At 47.3% G+C, this 21,536-nt stretch overlaps 1 protein-coding gene across 1 annotated transcript in view; it reads right to left on the bottom strand.

The window, feature by feature from the left end:
• Window positions 1–21,295, bottom strand: part of LOC128405815 (calcium/calmodulin-dependent protein kinase type IV-like) — a 36,004-nt gene extending 14,709 nt beyond the window's left edge. Inside the window, exons 1-5 of the mRNA XM_053372786.1 lie at window positions 20,936–21,295; window positions 10,721–10,799; window positions 9,684–9,746; window positions 2,586–2,668; window positions 433–505 (exon numbers count right to left, since the gene is read on the bottom strand). Coding sequence (XP_053228761.1) covers window positions 433–505; window positions 2,586–2,668; window positions 9,684–9,746; window positions 10,721–10,799; window positions 20,936–21,036 — 399 coding nt within the window. The 5' untranslated portion in view covers window positions 21,037–21,295. The remainder of the gene's footprint in view (window positions 1–432; window positions 506–2,585; window positions 2,669–9,683; window positions 9,747–10,720; window positions 10,800–20,935) is intronic.
• Window positions 21,296–21,536: the final 241 nt, after the last annotated feature.

Genomic DNA, 21,536 nt, shown 5'->3' with positions numbered 1-21,536 from the left:
AGCATGCTCAGTGGCTGCCTGAAAGGGACACACCTTAGCATGACTATGGTTTTCGTTTCCCATTCGGAGGGAAGCTGGTTTGCAGGAAAATACACACTGAACAGGAATGTCTCTCGGGAATCTGCAGGGTATAGATTGATTGCAGCTAACATCATTGTGTGTACTCAGCTTTCAACGTCAGTGGTGGAAGCGTATTGGAGCCAGAGTGTTATGTACATATAACACTGGTCCTGAAAGACCTACATTGGCTCCCAGAACGTTTCTGAGCACAATTCAAAGTGTTGGTGCTGACCTTGAAAGCCCTAAACGGCCTCGGCCCAGTATACCTGAAGGAGCAGCTCCACCCCCATCGTTCTGCCCGGACACTGAGGTCCAGCTCCAAGGGTATTCTGGAGAGAGAAAAAACCAGAACAGAAGAGAGGGATGACTTACGGAAACAGCTTCCAGGATCTGCTTCACCACGTGAGCTGCGTCTTTCTCACTGTAGAAACCCCGTTCAACGATCCTGAAAGAGGGCAGAGGTTGGCACAAAGTGTTGGGTTCGAAAGTTGCCATGTTTTCACTTTGCCGGGTGGCACTGTGGGTTAAACCACAGAGCCTAGGACTTGCCGATCAGAAGGTTGGCGGTTCGAATCCCCGCAATGACGGGGTGAGCTCCCGTTGCTCAGTCCCTGCTCCTGCCAACCTAGCAGTTCGAAAGCACGTCAAAGTGCAAGTAGATAAATAGGTACCGCTCCGGCGGGAAGGTAAACGGCGTTTCCGTGCGCTGCTCTGGTTCGCCAGAAGCGGCTTAGTCATGCTGGCCACATGACCCGGAAGCTGTACGCCGGCTCCCTCGGCCAATAAAGCGAGATGAGCGCCGCAACCCCAGTGTCGGCCACAACTGGACCTAATGGTCAGGGGTCCCTTTACCTTTTTTATACCACACAGTGACAAAGCAGCTTATAGATAAATGGGAGAACAGAGGAATAAAGGTGTTTTCTCCTTTTCCCTGAGCTAAAAAGACCCAAACTCTGCAGCTGTACCTCCTAGGGGAGCAGCTTCGTCCCTCGGTTGTTTTGATTCTCCCTTTCTGAGCCTTATTGACATTTATCACCCAACGTTCTTCCTAAGGAGCTCAAGGCGAAGCATGTGGTTCCCCACCCCTCATTTTATCCTCACGGCAGCCCGTTGATCGGGTTGAGACAGGTCACCCAGTGAGCTTCATAGCTGAGTGGGATAATTTGAACCCAGGGCTTCAGAACCTGATCTTCTTAACTATAGGTTGCAGTTGGTCCGAATTTACGTTTGGTACCAGTGGGAAGGAGGGACGCGGGTGGCGCTGTGGGTTAAACCACAGAGCCTAGGACTTGCCGATCAGAAGGTCGGTGGTTCGAATCCCTGCGACGGTGTGAGCTCCTGTTGCTCGGTCCCTGCTCCTGCCAACCTAGCAGTTTGAAAGCACGTCAAAGTGCAAGTAGATAAATAGGTACCACTCCAGTGGGAAGGTAAACAGCATTTCCGTGCGCTGCTCTGGTTCGCCAGAAGCGGCTTAGTCCTGCTGGCCACATGACCCGGAAGCTGTATGCCGGCTCCCTCGGCCAATAAAGCGAGATGAGCGCCGCAACCCCAGAGTCGGTCACGACTGGACCTAATGGTCAGGGGTCCCTTTACCTTTACTTTACCAGTGGGAAGAGCAAAAGGAGATGTGAATATTTGGGGACATATTCCTCATCATCATCCTCAAGGCGATGCATTGATTTCTGGGGGCCCGTTGAACTTATTTTATTCATGTTGTTTATTTCGTAAAATTTATACCCTGCTCGAGTGGTAAAATGGGTCCCCTCTGAGTATGGCTCTCGTTGGAATAGCAGTAATATTGAAAGAGTTCAACCAGCGCAGCCCCGGTACCTCTGCATAGAGTTTGTTTTGCTAACTGTCAAACAACATTTTATTTAAAAAAATAAATACAGTTTTTGTATATGAGATGAGATTGTCTCTGCTCATGTGCAAAGCGCACGTTGAAAAACGAAGCCCTTTGCTCGCTTGGAGCAATGAAGTGTAGATAACTGGGCATTTGAAAGAGGGAGAGAAAAGAGATCGCAGAGAATCTGCAGCGGGAATTGACAGTGATGGTCGAGAATGGCCATCATAAAGTACCGTATTTTTTGCTCTATAAGACTCACTTTTTCCCTCCTAAAAAGTAAGGGGAAACGTGTGTGCGTCTTATGGAGCGAATGCAGGCTGCGCAGCTATCCCAGAAGCCAGAACAGCAAGAGGGATTGCTGCTTTCGCTGCGCAGCGATCCCTCTTGCTGTTCTGGCTTCTAAGATTCAGAATTTTTTAAAATTGTTTTCCTCCTCCAAAAACTAGGTGCGTCTCGTGGTCTGGTGCGTCTTATAGAGCGAAAAATACGGGTACTGTAGTCCTCAAACCCCCCTCTCTCTATCCCAACACACACACACACACACACACACACAATAACACACACAGCTTCTCTGCAGGTCGCTCTGACACAAATTACCATCCCTTCCCCCTTCCTCAGTGCAATTTGTCACCTTTTATTAAGAACCTGCCAGTTCGGCGGAAGGCTTCTTGCTGGTTACCTGTCAAACAGCTCGCCACCTGTCACCAGCTCAAGGATGAGGGTGATCTGCGAGGTAGTCTCAAAGATCTCTTTGAGTTTGATCTAAAAATAAAAAAAGAGATAAAGGAAGTTGAGCAGGGGGGAATGGCATTTTAACTTTGAGGCAAGCTGGTCTCCAAATACGAAAAAGCAACTCACAAACCCACACAGACAAGGATTCTAACTACGTGGGGAAAGCACCTGCTTTGCATACATTAGATACCAGGTTCAATCGCTAGCCTCTCCATGTAGAATAATAGAATTGTAGAGTTGGACCTTGCCAACAAAGGTCTGTATAGTTAAAGCTCTGGTTTTCCCAGCAGTGATGTATGGAAGTGAGAGTTGGACCATCAAGAAGGCTGATCGCCAAAGAATTAATGCTTTTGAATTCTGGTGCTGGAGGAGACTCTTGAGAGTCCCATGGACTGCAAGAAGATCAAACCTCTCCATGCTGAAAGAAATCAGCCCTGAGCGCTCACTGGAAGGACAGATCCTGAAGCTGAGGCTCCAAGACTTTGGCCACCTCATGAGAAGAGAAGACTCCCTGGAAAAGACCCTGATGCCGGGAAAGATGGAGGGCACAAGGAGAAGGGGACGACAGAGGATGAGATGGTGGGACAGTGTTCTCAAAGCTACCAGCATGAGTCTGACCAAACTGCGGGAGGCAGTGGAAGACAGGAGTGCCTGGCGCGCTCTGGTCCAGGGGGTCACAAAGAGGCGGACACGACTAAACAACAAAAAGAGTTGGACGGGGTCATCTAGCCCAACCCCCCGCAATGCAAGAATAGGCAGCTGGGGATCGAACCTGCAACCTTGGCGTTATCTTCACCACACTCCAACCAACCGAGCTGTGCATGTAACTTAGGGAGATGTCCCCATCTGAAATCTACCTAGCTTAGTCGGTGTGGAAATGGCTGAGCTACATGAATGGTACAAGCACAGCCTCCTGCGTTTCTCTCCAGATATCTCATATTCAGAACCATCTCCTGGTATGCTGGGGGAAGATTCCAGCCTGAGATTTGCTGCCAGCCACTGTAGACAACACTCAGCTAGAAGGAACAGGGGTCTGACTCAGTATGCTTGTGAAACATGGGCCACTTATAAACGCCGTCTCCAACTCCTCGGAAGATTCCATCAACGGCGTCTCTGAAAATTTTTGCACATCACTTGGGAAGACAGACGAATTAATGCCAGTGTACTGGAAGAAGCAAAGACACCAGTGTCAAAGAGATGATTCTTCAACATCAGTTTCGTTGGGCTGATGATCGTCTTCCAAAGCAACTCCTCTATTCCGAACTTAAGAATGGAAAGCGTAATGCTAGTGGTCAACAAAAGAGGTTTAAAGACCCTCTCAAGGCAAATCTTAAAAAATGTAGTTTAAACACCGGCAACTGGGAATCACTGGCCTGCGAGCGCTCCAGTTGGAGAACAGCCTTTACCAAAGGTGTCGTGGGCTTTGAAGACACTCGAATTCAAGACGTGAGGGAGAAACGTGCTAAGAGGAAGGCACGCTTGGCAAATCCACACCGTCATCAACTCCTGCCCAGAAACCAATGTCCGCACTGTGGAAGGACGTGTGGATCCAGAATTGGCCTCCACAGTCACTTACGGACTCACTGTTAAAACTGTGTTTGTGGAAGACAATCTTACTCGGCTACGAGGGAGCGCCAAAGAAGTACAGTACATTGATTATTGCTTTCATTTTATGGATCAACGGTCTCGTTAGATAGAAAAAATCATGTTAAATTGCAGTTTTAGGGGTTGTTTTTAAAAGTCTGGAACCGATTACCGTATTTTTCCGTCTATAAGACATCTCCATGTATAAGATGCCCCCTATTTTTGGGGACTCCAATTTAAGTAAGGGGGGGGGAGATCTATCACTGTATGACACCCCCAAAATTCGGACATTTTTTAAAAGGAAAAAAACCAGTCTTATACACGGAAAAATACGGTAATCTGTTTTGCATTCCTTTCTATGGGAAAGCGTGCCTTAGTATTGGAACGCTTTGGTTTTGTTCTTAACAGCAGCACATCTGGAAATAGACAGTTGTGAATGCGTTTTTCCCCTCCCCCTCAGGGAGGAGGAAAGACTTGGAAATTGCATTTAAAACAAAACAAAAAAGAAGAAGAAAACAAGAAAATGTCACGGTTTCTTTAGACTTTTGGTGACACCGCACATTTCATGGCACTTTCATGATTAAAACCGCGGCTGCTGGAAAGATCCCGCCGTGTAAGTGACGCTGGGAGAAGAAGGAAGAGGCTTAATGCTCCCCCCCTCCCTTAATACGTGGCGGCGCAATCTCTTATTAACTTCAGAAGTTTACAATCCTATTATCGCTCCCTATCAGCCGCCTGCAAGCAGGGGCGGCTGAAGATAGGAGTCGCAAAAGGGTAAATAACAGAAATAGAATTCCATACACACACACACACACACACACCGTATTTTTTGCTCTATAAGACTCACTTTTTCCCTCCTAAAAAGTAAGGGGAAATGTGTGTGCATCTTATGGAGCAAATGCAGGCTGCACAGCTATCCCAGAAGCTGTTCTGGCTTCTGAGATTCAGAATATTTTTTTCCTTGTTTTCCTCCTCCAAAAACTAGGTGCGTCTTGTAGTCTGCTGCGTCTTATAGAGCGAAAAATACGGTATATATGTATATGTGTGTGTGTGTGTGTGTGTGTGTGTGTATATATATATATATATATATATATATATATGAACATCTGAGTGAACAAAGAAGCTTGCCAATGTGAGGGGTGCATGTGGAAATCCTAACCCCCCCCCCTGAAACTATTGGTTATTAGAGCAAAAAATTAGGTCAACAACAGCTTGGAATAATGGCTGTTCGTCCTTCAAGTTGCTGTTATGCTTGTTTTGTTTTTTGAAAAAAATATTGTTTGACTGTTTATTTTATTAGGGTGCAGCTGCCTTCAGCCCCTGCTAAAAACCTGTTCGGTAAGGCAAGCCTACGCAGATACATAAAGCCGGCAGGTTTTAATATGTACCATATTGGCCCGAATATAAGCCATACCCGAATATAAGCCACACCTTTAAAATTGGAGGGGGGGACGACAAAAAATACCCGAATAAAAGCCACTCCATTTCTCGCTCCCTCGCTTCCCGGCCTTGGGGGAGAGGACGGGGGACTATGCAGGGGGCGGGCGTTGCTTTGCTGCGATCCTGGCGCTGTTTACCCCGTGCTCCTGGCTGCATACCGTAAGGTCGTGAACATAAGCCGCACTTCAACTGCCCCTCGCCCACTGCTGAAGCAGTTACGAGAGCTGGGTCCCGGCAGGAGGAAAGAACGGACTCTGCTGGACCCCTTCAAAGCCCTGGTCTTCTGCAGGGTTTTTTTAAGGGGGGTGCCTAGTCCTGGCAACCTCCCCTCATCGCTCATCGACCCCCAAAGCACCCGTCTTTAGTAGGACGAAGCGTCGGGTGCTGCCATTCCTCTCCGCAAAAAACCCGGAAGTCAAAAAAGTGAGACATATTCAGGCCAATACGGTAATTTCATTTTATAGTGTGCACAGTCCAATCGATTGATTTAATGCCGGTTTTATTAATATTTCTATAGCACTCAGGGCTGTGGTTTCTAAGTGGTGTCAAACAGCATTTGGAATGCTGTGTACAATTCTGGCTGCTTCGCCTCAAAAAGGATACAGTCAAACCTGGGTTGTTGGACGTAATCCGTTCCGGAAGCTTGTTCGGTTTCGGAAAAACGTTCGACAACCAAGGCCCGGCTTCCGATTGGTTGCAGGACCTTCCTGCACTCAAGCGGAAGTCACCTTGGACATTCGTCTTCTGAAAAACGTTTGAAAACTGGAGCGTTTACTTTGGGGTTTTCGATGTTCGGGAGCCAAAACGTTCCAAAACGGAGGCGTTTGGGATCTGAGGTTTGACTGTATTGTAGAGTTGGAAAAGGTTCCATCAAGAAGAATTTAGGGTGGTGTGGCCTGTTTCCCCATACAGGGCTGAAGGGGTGCAAAATTGAGAAGATCTATGATTGAGAAGATCCATTAGGGGGCGCCAAGTTCTGTCCTTGCACAGGCGCCGCATTATGAAAGATTACCCTGGTCCGCCCCTGGGTGGAGCAAATCTGTTGTCAGAAAAGTGTGCAGCATTTGGAACTTTCCAGTTTAGAGAAGAGGCGAGTGACATGATAGAAGTTTATAGAATTTTTTGGACATGGAGGAAGCTGGCAGAGAAAAGTTTCCCTCTTCCATAACTCTAGAAGACGTGGACATTCAATGAAAGGCAGATAAAAGAGAAGTCATTTTTCACGCAGCACCTAGTTAAACTATGGGAACTTGCAGTCACAGAGGCCTGATGACCACCAACCTGGATGGTTTAAAAAGAGGAGACAGCAATTGGTGGCTACTAGCCTCATTGCCCAAGGGACGCGGGTGGCGCTGTGGTCTAAACCACTGAGCCTAGGGCTTGCCGATCAGAAGGTTGGCGGTTCGAATCCCCGCGACAGGGTGAGCTCCCATTGCTCGGTCCCTGCTCCTGCCAACCTAGCAGTTCGAAAGCACGTCCAAGTGTAAGTAGATAAATAGGTACCGCTCCGGTGGGAAGGTAGACGGCGTTTCTGTGCGCTGCTCTGGTTCGCCAGAAGCGGCTTAGTCCTGCTGGCCACATGACCCGGAAGCTGTACACCGGCTCCCTCGGCCGATAAAGCGAGATGAGCGCCGCAACCCCAGAGTCGGCCACGACTGGACCTGACGGTCAGGGGTCCCTTTACCTTTACTAGCCTCATTGCCTATTTGCTGCCTAAGTGTTTGAGGCAACAACACTTCTTTCCATGATCCCTCGTAGCCGAGTAAGATTGTCTTCCATGAACACGGTCTTAACAGTGAGTCTGTAAGTTACTGTGGAGGCCAATTCTGGATCCACATGTCATTGGGGACATTGGTTTCCAGGTGGGAGTTGATCCCGGTGAGGGTTTGCCAAGTGTGCCTTCCTCTTAGCACGTTTCTCCCTTTCGTCCTGAGTTTGAGCGCCTTCAAAGCCCAGGACACCTTTGGTAAAGGCTGTTCTCCAACTGAAGCGCTCGCATGCCAGGGTTTCCCCATTGTCGGTGTTTATACTACATTTTTATAGATTATAGATTTTTTTTTTAGCTTCTGAATACCAGTTGCAGGAAAACACGGGAGCATAGAGGGCTGCTATACTTGGCTCCTGCTTGCTGGCTTCCCATGGGCAACTGGCTGGCCATTACGAGACCAGCATGCTGGATTTGGCTTGATCCACCGGTCTCTTTCACTCACTCTCAGATCCTCAAACCTGCACCTCCAGAACTGTTGACAGCTTCCCCCCTTTCAAGGAATTAACTTCTCTTTTACAGAGCAACATCCAATTCCTAGAAGGATACGATCTCGCAAGTCGGCAGACGTCCATGATGGGCCACAGAAGCCCAATATATAGGGATGTTATTCGAATTGTCACGCTTTGCAGCTTAAAGGCAACCTATTAGGGATTATAAGGAGAGTGTCCTGGGGGATTATCCCACATCCGGCAGCTGAAAGGCTCTGTGGATATTGGTGATAGGGCCCAGGTGGCCCCATGGGATGCCTAGCTGATTTTAGAGACAGTCTTTGTGTACGCGATTTACCAGCCAGCCACGAAGGACACTGACCCTCCGGTTGCAAGGAGCCCCAAATCACAACCTTTCAAAAGAAAGCATTAAGCAACCAGGAAGCGCTGTCTGAAATTGAGCTTCAGCTTCTGCGCTCTACATGGGGCTACTTTGGAGGTGACCCGGAAACTGCAACTAATCCAGAATGCGGCAGCCAGACTGGGGACTGGGAACAGCCACCAAGACCATATAACACCACTCCTGAAAGACCTCCATTGGCTCCCAGTACGTTTCCGGGCACAATTCAAAGTGTTGGTGCTGACCTTGAACGGACTTGGCCAGTATACCTGAAGGAGCGTCTCTACCCCCATCGCTCAGCCCATTTCACTGAGGTCCATTTCCGAGGACCTTCTGGCGGTTCCCTCCCTGCGAGAAGTGAGGTTACAGGGAACCAGGCAGAGGGCCTTCTCAGTGGTGGCGCCTGCCCTGTAGAATGCCCTCCCGTCAGTTGTCAAGGAAATAAACAACTATCTGACTTTTAGAAGGCAGCCCTGCTTAGGGAAATTTTTAACGTTTGATGTTTTATCGTGTTTGTAATATTCTGTTGGGAGCCGCCCAGAGTGGCTGGGGAAACCCAGCCAGATGGGCAGGGTATAAATAAGTTGTTGTTGTTGTTGTTGTTGTTGTTGTTGTTGTTGTTGTGCCACAGCCCTCCATCTTGCCAGGTTCAGAAAAGGGCATGGTGAGGCTCTCCTATTGGAAAAAGGCTTTTAAGGCTTCATCTCGATCGTTCATCCTCTGATGGGGCATCTCTAGTGGTTCCCCACATGACCCCTGAGGTCCACTTGGAGAAAAGCAATGACAAACCTAGACAGCATCTTAAAAAGCAGAGACATCACCTTGCCAATAAAGGTCCGTATAGTTAAAGCTCTGGTTTTCCCAGTAGTGATGAATGGAAGTGAGAGCTGGACCATAAAGAAGGCTGATCGCTGAAGATTGGATGCTTTTGAATTCTGGTGCTGGAGGAGACTCTTGAGAGTCCCATGGACTGCAAGACAATCAAACCTCTCAATTCTGAAGGAAATCAGCCCTGAGTGCTCACTGGAAGGACAGATCCTGAAGCTGAGGCTCTAATACTTTGGCCACTTCATGAGAAGAGAAGACTCCCTAGAAAAGACCCTGATGTTGGGAAAGATGGAGGGCACAAGGAGAAGGGGACAACAGAGGACGAGATGGTGGGACAGTGTTCTCGAAGCTACCAGCATGAGTTTGACCAAACTGCGGGAGGCAGTGGAAGACAGGAGTGCCTGGTGTGCTCTGGTCCAGGGGGTGACAAAGAGTCGGACACGACTAAACGACTAAACAACAACAAAGGTTCAAGCCTTTGGTGTGGCAGGCCCCTGACCTGAGGAACTCTCTCCCACCCCCCCAGGTCATTCACACTCTGACACACCCGTTCTATCCCAAACATCGTGCTCCTTTCGCCAACTCCCCTTAACTTACAATATTCGGATGCGACAGCCTCAGCAACACACCGATTTCGGTCCTGACGATTTTCTTGTCGATCTGAAAGCGAAGAATAGAGTGCAACTCAAGGACCCCCCACCATTTTCCCTTTGCTTTTGCCAACTTGGAAAGACCTGCTGATGGTCAGTAGGGACACAGGGAGCAACTATAGATGAATTCTGGCCAAACCTGACGATCACGCCCTTCTCTTAGACTCTGTTTGTCCCACTCTGACCTAGAGGTGGAGTGGGGAATCCCTGCAAAGAACAAGCAGCCTCATCTAATCGTTCCTCATTTGGAGTGTCACAGGAAACACCCCCCAATCATTCAGTTTGTACAAACTTCACACACTACATACACTATGCTTCTGTTATAAATTCATAGAAAATCAACCATACATCAGATTTGCACTGTTCCACTTTTATTTTACTCCATGAAGGAAGGACTACAAAATGGGGAAGGTTTGATACAGGCCAGCCATAATCCCTTGAGCATCCCAGCACATACACAGGAGCCCTGCCCAGTTGCTATGCCAACCCTGATGGTCCTAGACCGAAGACCATCACACTCACAAAGAACCTGCATATGGGAGTGGATTCAGCACGGACTGGAACAAAGGACAGTGATCAGATCTTCCCTCTGGGGGCAGGAAACTGCAAGCTCCCCTCTGTCACCTGGAAAGTGCTCATGGGGAGGGGGAAAGGGGGAACCAGCCAGGTGACAGGACACTCAGGTTACCACCACAACTCCTCCCTCAACCCCTCCTTTCTGTGATGTATGTGTGATGTTTCTGGGGGTGGTCTTGATCTACAAGGTGGCAATTTCAAAAGTCTTTATAAGGTTTTGCACACCATTTTTCTGGGTCCTTCCTCTCTCCTGCGAGTGAGGGGAGCACCCTGTTGCAACAGATCAATAAAGGCCAAGTCTACAGGCTGCTGTTTTGCTCCAAGTTATCCTGGTTGGTGTCTTTGTTTTTGTCCAAGGGAGCCCTCGGCTTTTTCCGTTAACAGGAGTGAGATGGGATTGGCACTTACCGTTTTCTTCAATATTTTGGCAGCGTATTGGACGTTAGTTCCTTTCTCCTCACAACTGTACACCACTGACGTGGCTCCCCTAAAGAAACGGGGGACAGAGAGAGGTGATCACACATTCCCTCCTCCCAGAATGTATGTACAGAATGAGTTTTTTCCTTCTTTAAAAAAGAAAGAAAATAAGCAATAGATCCTATTCCCATTGGGAGAAATGACCAAGCCATATCAAGGTGTTTATTTATATTCATTTATTTTTGCTATTTCATCTGAGTTTTAAGTATTTGAGAAAGAAGCTTAGCATGTAAATGACATCTTAATTGTCTTTCTCGTACCAATCACAGGTCTTTCAATGCTACTCTCTTTTTAGGCTATTCGCGATGTGGGTTAAACCACAGAGCCTAGGACTTGTTGATCAGAAGGACGGCAGTTCGAATCCCCGCAATGACGGGGTGAGCTCCTGTTGCTCGGTCCCTGCTCCTGCCAACCTAGCAGTTCAAAAGCACGTCAAGTGCAAGTAGATAAATAGGTACCACTCCGGCGGAAAGGTAAATGGTGTTTCCCTGCGCTGCTCTGGTTCGCCAGAAGAGGCTTAGTCCTGCTGGCCACATGACCCGGAAGCTGTACACCGTAATGGTCAGGGGTCCCTTTACCTTATTGGGAATCTTATTAATTTTTTTGCAGCTGTTGTGTTTTTCTTTTTTATTATCATTATATGCTGTAATTCCCCCTTCAAAGTTCAACTGAAGGACAGGATATCAAACAAACAATTAATCAAAAACAGTGATGTCACTATTGCACTGTAATTGTGAATGGATCATAATTTTTCAGGAGGCAAGCTAAAGAACCTTATTGAAATCATAGCAGGAAGGGATGGTCAGAACTGTGTTTGAATATATTTTCCTTTCATAATTTATATACCGCTCGATTAAAACTGATTAACGATAAAACCGAAGCCCTCCGAGTTGGTGGCTATCGCCGCCTCCTGTGGCAGCGAGTTCCGCAGGTTAACAATGCGTGGTTTTTTTTATTTCCGCCCTTGAATCTTCTAACATTCGGCTTCATCCGCAAGTTCTAGTGTTAGAGAGAGGGAGGAAAACTTCCCTCCACCCACTTCTTCCATGCCAGGCATAATTTTACAGGCATCGATATCATGTCACCACTTACCCCAACAAGCACGTTTTGACTCGTGTAAACGTTTTTGTGAAGCACATTCTACAAACATGCATTTTCGGTGCACACTTTCCCCTTTATACACTGGTACCTTGGTTCTCAAACTTAATCCGTTCCGGAAGTCCATTCCAAAACCAAAGCGTTCCAAAACCGAGGCGCACTTTCCCATAGAAAGCAATGCAAAACGGAGTAATCCACTCCAGACTTTTAAAAACAACCCCCAAAGCAGCAATTTGACATGGATTTTACTATCTAACGAGACCATCGATCCATAAAATGAAAGCAATAATCAACGTACTGCAGTCACACAATCAATTCATCAATAGCCGGACTGGGTTCCACACAGCCACGAAAACAAAACAAAAAAAGAGCCGCAAAAACAAAAACGCAAAATAAATAGCAAAAACAGACAGACAGACCTCAAAATGGAAGCGTGGCACTCAAATCGAAAACATAACACTCAAAAGGGAGCACATTCAGCTTCTGAAAAAAGTTCACAAACCGGAACACTTACTTTCGGGTTTGCAGTGTTTGGGTTCCAAGTTATTTGAGAACCAAGGCGTTTGAGAACCCAGGCATTTGGAGAACTACACCGCCAGATTCAAATTTCGACCCAGCAAACTTTTTTTTTGGGGGGGGGGTGGCACTAGGATGGGGATGTTTGGACTTTCCTGGGATTTCGGATCCACACAGCTGGGTACAGAAGGGACTTAGAGACCGGCCCCCAGTCCTCATGCATGCTTCTGGCTTGCCTTTGCTAAAACAGTTTTTAATTAAAAACCGCAATGCTAAAGAAGCTCTAAACCTTTAAGCGGCTTTGGAGCCCGAAAGGGACCCCGTCTGGCCCAGGCCTGGGGACTTGACGGCCTCTGTCCCTTCTGAGCAGATTGGCAAATTTGTGTTTACGGGGAGATTACATGCTGATCAGCACAGGCTGACAAGAAATGCTTTTGGGGGGGGAGTGAAGTGGCTTTTGGGGGGGGAGTGAAGTGGCTTGTGCATCACAGAGCCTGGGAGTTGGCTTCCTGAGGTGCAGCCAGGGACACCCGCATACGCGCCAAAATTAATAATAATAATAATAATAATAATAATAATAATAATAATAATAAATTATTTAAACCCCACCCATCTGGCTGGATTTCCCCAGCCACTCTGGGCAGCTCCCAACAGAATTAAAAGCACAATAAAACATCAAACATTAAAAACTTCCCTAAACAGGGCTGCCTTCAGATGTCTTCTAAAAGTCAGATAGTTGTTTTCAGCAGGGGGCCAGTCCACTGTCCCTCAGACCTTTTGGGGGGCCGGACTACACACACACACACACACACAGAGACACACACAGTGGTACCTCGGGTTACATACGTTTCAGGTTACATACGCTTCAGATTACAGACTCCGCTAACCCAGAAATATTGCCTCAGGTTAAGAACTTTGCTTCAGGATGAGAACAGAAATCGTGCTCTGGCGGCAGGAGGCCCCATTAGCTAAAGTGGTGCTTCAGGTTAAGAACAGTTTCAGGTTAAGAACGGACCTCCGGAACGAAATAAGTACTTAACCTGAGGTACCACTGTAGTTGTTTTATTTCCTTGACATCTGATGATTTATGTATGATGATAAATGTTAAAAGTGAAAATGAATCAAAAAATGTTTTTAAAAAAGATCATAGCTGGGTAATTATTTATTGTAACCTAAGAGTGAATTTCTGTTTCTGTTTCATGATTTGCTGATGTCTTGAGAGTTAACTTTGATGCGCACTACTGTATCCCAAAGGATTATTGAATATTTCTTTTTTTATATATAAGCTTTTCCATTTCAAAGTTAAGACCTTTTTGTATTGGACATTGGCTCAGGATTTCAGTGTTTAATCTAGGGAAGGGTTTGTACCAACACCTGACCAATGAGGAATTTGTCAGCAAATGGCAGAAAACCATGGCTAAAAAAGCCACCTCTATTGGTCTGTCTCCCCCACAAGTGTATTACCTGGGTTATGAAGGTGCCCAAAAGATTTTAAAGCAAAGATTATGGGATAATGCACACAGTGACTTGCGAACTCGATTGCACGCAGTCTGTAGTCCGCTGGCAGTAGGAGTTGAATATGGGTATGTCTTTAAGTCAACATCTTACATTAAAAACCTGACAGTACCAAACTACCGAAGGCTTTTCACCAAAGCTAGACTAAATGTATTTCCCTCTGCAGTGTTGGATGGCAGGTTGAGAGGAGTTCCCTACCAGGACAGACTTTGCTCGTGTGCTCAAGACATCGATTCCATAAAACATATTTTGTTGCACTGTGCAAAATATGAGCAGGCCAGGGCTGAACTGATATTACCCTTGCTGGTACCTTTCCGGGGAAAATCAGAGGCTCACTATGTCAGGTTCCTACTGGAAGACCGGACAAATGCTAGAACGTTAGCAGTGGCAAAGTTTTTATCGGTGGTTGCAAGAACAAATGAGCTCTATATTCTAAACAAAATGCTTGTTTAACCTGGAGGAAGGCTTGTCTGAATTGTGTATTGATTTGTAATGATTTGTTGGGTCTCTGGACCGTAATAAAGATTGATTGATTGATTATTATAAGGCGTGTGGTCTTCGTTGTACATTTCGTCGCTGCAAACCGCCTTGCAGCAATATAGAAAAGGCGCCGTGCAAATTAAAAGTGAAATGGAAATGATAGGAAACAGCCGCTCTTAACATCCATCAGGATAAAGGAAATCGCAGCGTCTCCGGAATTTGCACCAGATATACTTCCTCTCGCTAAGAATAGCCTGGTTTTGGCATCTGTTCCGCCGAACCTCATTATCTGCAGCAGCAGGTGGATGGGAAAGTAAAATTAGCTGTGCTCACTTTCCCCCTTCCCTCCCTAGATCCTTTGCAATTTCATCCTGCCCACATCTCTGTATATTTCCAGCAGCGTAAGCAAAACCGACTTTGACGTCAGATGCTGACAAAATGCCTGAAACTCCATCTTTGGTGGAGATGGAGCAACAGGAGCCTTGCTGGTGCTGAGTCAGGCCACTGGCCCAGCCTGATTGGCAGGCTGTGGTCATTTCCAAAACAAATACAGTGGTACCTTGGTTGTCGAACTTAATAATAATAATGATGATGATAATAATAATAATGATAATAATAATATAATTTATTTATAATAATAATTTAATAATAATATTATAATATAATACAATATTATAATAATAATATGATTTATTTATACCCCGCCTATCTGGCTGAGTTTCCCCAGCCACTCTGGGCGGCTTCCAATCAAGTATTAAAAACAATACAGCGTTAAGTATTAAAAACTTCCCAGAACAGGGCTGCCTTCAGATGTCTTTTAAAGATAGGATAGCTACTTATTTCCTTCACATCTGAAGGGAGGGTGTTCCACAGGGCGGGCGCCACTACCGAGAAGGCCCTCTGCCTGGTTCCCTGTAACCTTACTTCTCGCAATGAGGGAACCGCCAGAAGGCCCTCACAGCTGGACCTCAGTGTCCAGGCAGCACGATGGGGGTGGAGGCGCTCCTTCAGGTATACAGGACCGAGGCCGTTTAGGGCTTTCAAGGCCAGCGCCAACACTTTAAATTGTGCTCGGAAACATACTGGGAGCCGGTGCAGATCTCTCAGAACCGGTGTTATATGGTCCCGGCGCCCACTCCCAGTCCCCAGTCTAGCTGCCGCATTCTGGATTAATTGCAGTTTCTGGTTCACCTTCAAAGGTAGCCCCACATAGAGCGCGTTGCAGTAGTCCAACCGGGAGATAACTAGATAACTAATCTGTTCCTGGAGGCCGTTTGACACCTGGAAGCATTTGAAAACCGAGGCGTGGCTTCCGATTGAGCGCAGGAAGCGCCTGCAGCTGATGGGAAGACACGCTGGACATCTGGCTTCTGGAAAATGTCCGCAAAACAGAACACTCCCTTCCAGGCTTGCGGCGTTTAGGAGCCAAGCCGTTTGACAACCAAGGTACCACTGTAGAGCAACAGTCAAGTCCTCATGATTCGGAATAAAGGGCTGATTTAAATAGGAACCTAGGAGAGGAGCTTTTTAAAGTCTGATTTACACCTCCAGCGCTCCTCTGCTGACCCCTTGCCTTTTCGTGTCCTACGAGGTAACCATTACGCCACACTGTCCGTCCAGACACATTTCCATGCATTACGCTGAGATTCACCTGGCATATTCTCCATGCACATGGAAAGTTATAAAGGAGGGTAAAAGAAGAAGAGATAGTGAAATATACTCAGAGTCGCAAAGTGATTTCATGCTCTATATTCAGCTCATAGTGGTGAGGAGGAATGAATGAATGTCCCCTCAAAGTATCTGCTTTATATACATTATTTACACAATGGGCTGCACATGATTGGCTAATTCCGGAATTCTACTGTAAGCCAATCAGGTTGTGGATTCACTTCTATCTGGGGCATGATTGGGTGGTTCCTGCCAACCAATCATAGTGCTGCATTGTTCTAGGACCAATCAGACTGCTGCATTCTGAATCCTATTGTTCTAGGACCAATCAGACTGCTGCCTTTTGGATCCCATTCAACTCAGTACATAACAGATAGATAGGTTGAAATTCTTGTAGGATGTGATCCATGAGAGGCAGTCAAGTACAACATTCCTTGTAATGCTAGAAAAGACATGCGAGGGAATGTTTGGTCCAGCCAGTTGAAACTTCCTTGTTCCTCCTGGCTAGAGCATCCTTCCTTTTGCATGTGATAGAAGGTGGGTGTGACCTCACCTGCCCAGGTAACAAAAGGACGAGTCACACAGCACACCTCTCTTTTTGACTTCCTTCTTCATTTGACCAGGTTTTAGCTAAGACTGCTCTGCTAGCTCTCAGCTAGCAGAAGCACTGGGATTCCTCCCCCATATTGGGTAGATCCACATGTACATATTTGTAACTAAGTCTGCCTTCAGGAATCCAACTGTGAACTGATGTGAGTCAACTTCTTTTATTGACTTTGAATAAGATTGTGGCTTCTTTATTCTTTGGAGAGGGATTCAAGGGAACTTACCAGGAATGTACAATTCAATCTGAGGCAGACTGAGTTGTATAGTAGCGAGAGGCTCACACAAGCCTGCAACCAACTATCTGCTGTGCATGTAAAAGGGGGAATGTAACTCTGCTACTACTCTGGGACGCGGGTGGAGCTGTGGGTTAAACCACAGAGCCTAGGACTTGCCGATCAGAAGGTCGGCGGTTCGAATCCCCGCCACGGGGTGAGCTCCCGTTGCTTGGCCCCAGCTCCTGCCAACCTAGCAGTTTGAAAGCACGTCAAAGTGCAAGTAGATAAATAGGTACCGCTCCGGTGGAAAGGTAAACGGCGTTTCCGTGCGCTGCTCTGGTTCGCCAGAAGTGGCTTAGTCCTGCTGGCCACATGACCCGGAAGCTGTACACTGGCTCCCTCGGCCAGTAAAGCGAGATGAGCGCTGCAACCCCAGAGTCAGTCATGACTGGACCTAATGGTCAGGGGTCCCTTTACCTTTTACCTTTAGTTTCCTTGGGTGGTGTTTAGTCACTTGGTGAACGTTCAAGCGGCGGTGGGGGTAAATGTGTTGGGTCTTTAGGAAGCTCCTGGCATGCTCTTCTAGTAAATACACATTGAGATGTGTTTTTAAAACGCTTATATTTGGGGGATATTAATCCTGATCAGTGCGGTGGCTGTAACAGAGCCGTTGGGTAAATCCTTAATTAGGGACATAGAGTCTTTCTCTCTCTCTGGCTCTCCCAGGGAGGGAGGGAGAAAAAGCGGAATTCATTTCACTGTTTCATTGCCTTTCTTTCAGTCTTGCCACCGCCTCCGTGGTATCTCTCTTAAGGCATGCTCAGCCAAATTGAACAAACAGACACCTTAGCCTTTGTTAATTTTCCATCTGGCTCATGGGAGTGAGAGAAGAACAGATGCTTTCACTTAAGAGTTTATCTGCAATTCTGCAAAAGCCTTTCTTAATCATGCCGCTCCTCTCTATTCGTGACTCCAGCCCCCCTTTAACAACGTGCAAGGTTGCTCTGCTTGCAAAATTTAGCTTTCAAAGAATTGTGGGGATGTTCAGGGTGGCAGGGGAGGATATATTGTTTATCAATATTCTTCCAGCTAGCAAGTTCCTTTATGTAGCAGCTTGAATGTTCACCAAGTGATTAAACACCACCCAAGGAAACTAAATATCCTGCTAAACATCATCACTATCTGTGTTGTGTAGTGGTTAGATTGTCGGGGAACGACCTGAGAGAGACCAGGGTTCAAATCTCTCTACTCGGCCCTGAATATCCCAGGGTGTGTGGCTTTGGGTGTGGCCAGCCTCACAGACTCACCCACCTTGCAGGGTTGTGGACAAAAATGGCAAGAGGGGGCTTGCTCTTCAGGTTAATGAAAAAAGCGAGCGAGAGTTGTTTTATGATTTGTTATTGTCAGTGCAAAGCAGTCCTTGGCAGCTCGGCCGGGGTGTGAGACATCGGCCCAGGCGTGTTTCTGGTGGCAGGCATGCGCACCCAGAGGTGCAGAATGCGAACCAGTGCTTATCGGCTGCTGAGCGCAATGGGATTGACTCCCACGCAGAGTTTCACAGCTTTCGTTGTGACGGTGCAAGGTGGGGTGGGGTCTGAACCCTGAAGGGCAAAAGACTGGATTGCCCACTAGGCAGATTTTAGCACGTGCTTAGGGGCAGTAGCACAACAGGGGCACCAAAAGGAAAAAGGAATATATATTTTTTGGAAAGAATTAGACATTTGCAGAAACATGCGGCCCTCCAGACCTTGGTGTCTGGCCCCCAAAACTCTCCCAGGCCACGGTCCTCACCAACCTCCCACAGAGCTGTTGTCGGTAAGTGTAGACAATACTGAGCTAAATGGGGCAATGGTCTGATTCAGTACATTGCACTTTCTTAATTTCCTATTTAAATTCGGAATCACGAGGACTGGAATCTTACAGTACATCACCTAACAGTATGCAGGTGGTAACACCTAACAGACGTGGGTGGCGAGTGGTCTAAACCACTGAGCCTCTTGGGTTTGCCGATCAGAAGGTCGGCGGTTCGAATCCCCACGACGGGGTGAGCTCCCATTGCTCTGTCCCAGCTCCTGCCAACCTAGCAGTTCGAAAGCATGCCTGGGCGAATAGATAAATAGGTACCACCATGGTGGGAAGGTAAACGGCGTTTCCATGCGCTCTGGTTTACGTCACGGTGTCCCGTTGCGCCAGAAGCGTTTTAGTCCTGCTGGCCACATGAGTCAGAAAGCTGACTGCGGACAAACACCGGGTCCCTTGGCCTGAAAGCGAGATGAGCACCGCAACCCCATAGTCGCCTTTGACTGGACTTAACTGTCTAGGGGTCCTTTACCTTTACCTTTACCTAACAGTAAGGGAACTCCTATGGTTGGGGCAAAGATGCTAGAGCATCCGCTTTGCTTGCAGATTCCCCAAATTCAGTCCCCAAAAGCATCTCTGGGGGGCGTGGGCTGGAAATATTTCCCCTGCCTGAGACCCCCGGAGTGCCGCTGCCAGACCATGTCCACAATCCTGGCACCATTCTTTGTGTGCCTCCTCCACGTGAGGTCCGGATGTTGGCAACACGAGAGCAGGGCCTTTTCTGCAGTGGCTCTGCCATTTGTAGAATTCTCTCCCCAGAGTGGCTTTTCTGGCTCCTTCATTATACACCTTTAGGGAGCAAGCAGGGCCGGATTTAGGTTTGATGAGGCCCTCAGCTCCTGAAGGTAATAGGGCCCTTTCTACGTCCAGCTGTCCTTTGACAACAACAAATAGTTGCTGTTTTTTTGTGTTGAATATATGCTATATGGTCATTTATGGACCTAATAGGTATCTAAAGCCATTTGCAGATAACAAATAGGAGCTTACCCAACACTGTTGCTGGATGTAGGTTTTATTTTATTGGTTTTTTTATCTCATATTTCGGAAATGTACATCCAGGTTTCTTCCCCCCTTTAATTTTTTGGGGGGCGGGGCCGCCAAGAGAGTGGGGCCCTAAGCTATAGCTTGCTTAGATTATATGTAAACCTGGCACTGGGAGCTGGCAAAAACATTCCTCTTCGACCAGGTTTGGGGGTGATTAATATTCTGGAAGGGAGGGTTATTGGTTCGCTTTGTTTACGTTCTTGTTTTTATTCTGCATTTTGTGTTTTTATGCTTTGAACCGCCCTTAGATCTTTGGATGAAGGGCGGTATGCAAATCAATAATAATAATAATAATAATAATAATAATAATAATAATAATAATAGGTGGAGCAGTGACTCAGTCTAAGGCACCTGTTAAAACCAGCCCTTTATTCCGAAACATGAGGACTGGAATCTTGTTTCTGTTTTAGAGGAAAGACTGCAGCTCAGCGGTAGAACACCTGCTATGCCTGCTGAAGTCCTGGGTTCAATTCTCAGCAGCATTTCCAAGTAAATTTGGGGAAGGTGGCCTGCCTGAAACCCTGCAGAGCTGCTGCCCACCTGTGTAGACAGTATGGGGCTAGATGGACCAATAGTCTGATTCAGTATAATGCGTCTTACGTTCCAACTTAAAACCAGTCCTGTATTCGAATCCACAAGGCCTGGAATCTTACAGGGAGTTTCCAAACAGTGAAGTAACTCACACAGCTTAGCGTTTCACCACCTGCTTTGGACGCAGAAGGTGCCGGGTGCAATTCCCGACATCTCCACGTAAGCCGAAATCCCAGAGAGCTGCTGCCAGCCAGTGTAGACTGTACTGAGCTAGATGGACTAGTGATCTTCAGAATAAAATGGCTTCCCACCCCTTTGGTCCCTCCAAAGTGTCATGCATGCCGATGATAATACAGTGGTACCTCGGGTTAAGTACTTAATTCGTTCCGGAGGTCCGTTCTTAACCTGAAACTGTTCTTAACCTGAAGCACCACTTTAGCTAATGGGGCCTTCTGCTGCTGCCGGAGCCCGATTTCTGTTCTCATCCTGAAGCAAAGTTCTTAACCTGAAGCACTATTTCTGGGTTAGTGGAGTCTGTAACCCGAAGCGTATGTAACCCGAGGTACCGCTGTAATAATAAACAGCCAGAAGGAATTCTAGATCCCATCCTTACCTGCCGAGTTCCGGGCCCATGATGTAGAAATCCTCAAGGACTGCATCCCTGCGGGACCCCTCGATCCAGTACTCGTCCTCCAGCGGCTTTGAGGTGGGCATCTTTGGGGCAGAGGCGAGGGTCTTTCCCGGAGGCGAGGAGGCTGGCTTTTCGCTTGGCCCTCTTAAAACATCGCAGATGGGCAGGCGGGGAGGGAGCGGCGGAGATGGGAAAGCAATTTCCAGGATTATCCGGGGAGGATCAGAATAAACGTCCTCAAATCTCCCTCCTCCGCTTCCAGCTCCGCACAAGAGGGTGGCAGGTGGGCCTCTGCTGCGCTTCTACGCCGGCTGGATGGAGCCCCTTGGGCCGCCTCACACGCTCGTTTTGCACGAGGCCCCCAGCTGCCTCCTGCAAAAAAAGGCAAGCGAGTCTTTGCCTTTAGAGATACCCCTTGAGGTTTTGGGGTGCCTGAGAACCCCTGCACGCTCTCTCACTCAGGCCTGGGTTGGCCACCTCCTCCACGTAAGGTGCTGGGGTGTCTTCTGCTTCTTGACAAAGTCTCCGTCTTTTTCTACATCATGGGGATCACCTTGAGGAATAATAATAATAATAATAATGT

The sequence above is a fragment of the Podarcis raffonei genome, chromosome 18, assembly GCF_027172205.1.
Source record: "Podarcis raffonei isolate rPodRaf1 chromosome 18, rPodRaf1.pri, whole genome shotgun sequence".
Lineage (NCBI taxonomy): Eukaryota > Metazoa > Chordata > Lepidosauria > Squamata > Lacertidae > Podarcis > Podarcis raffonei.
The sequence above is the reverse complement of the archived record's forward strand: the minus strand, read 5'-3'. Positions and strand labels throughout refer to the sequence as shown.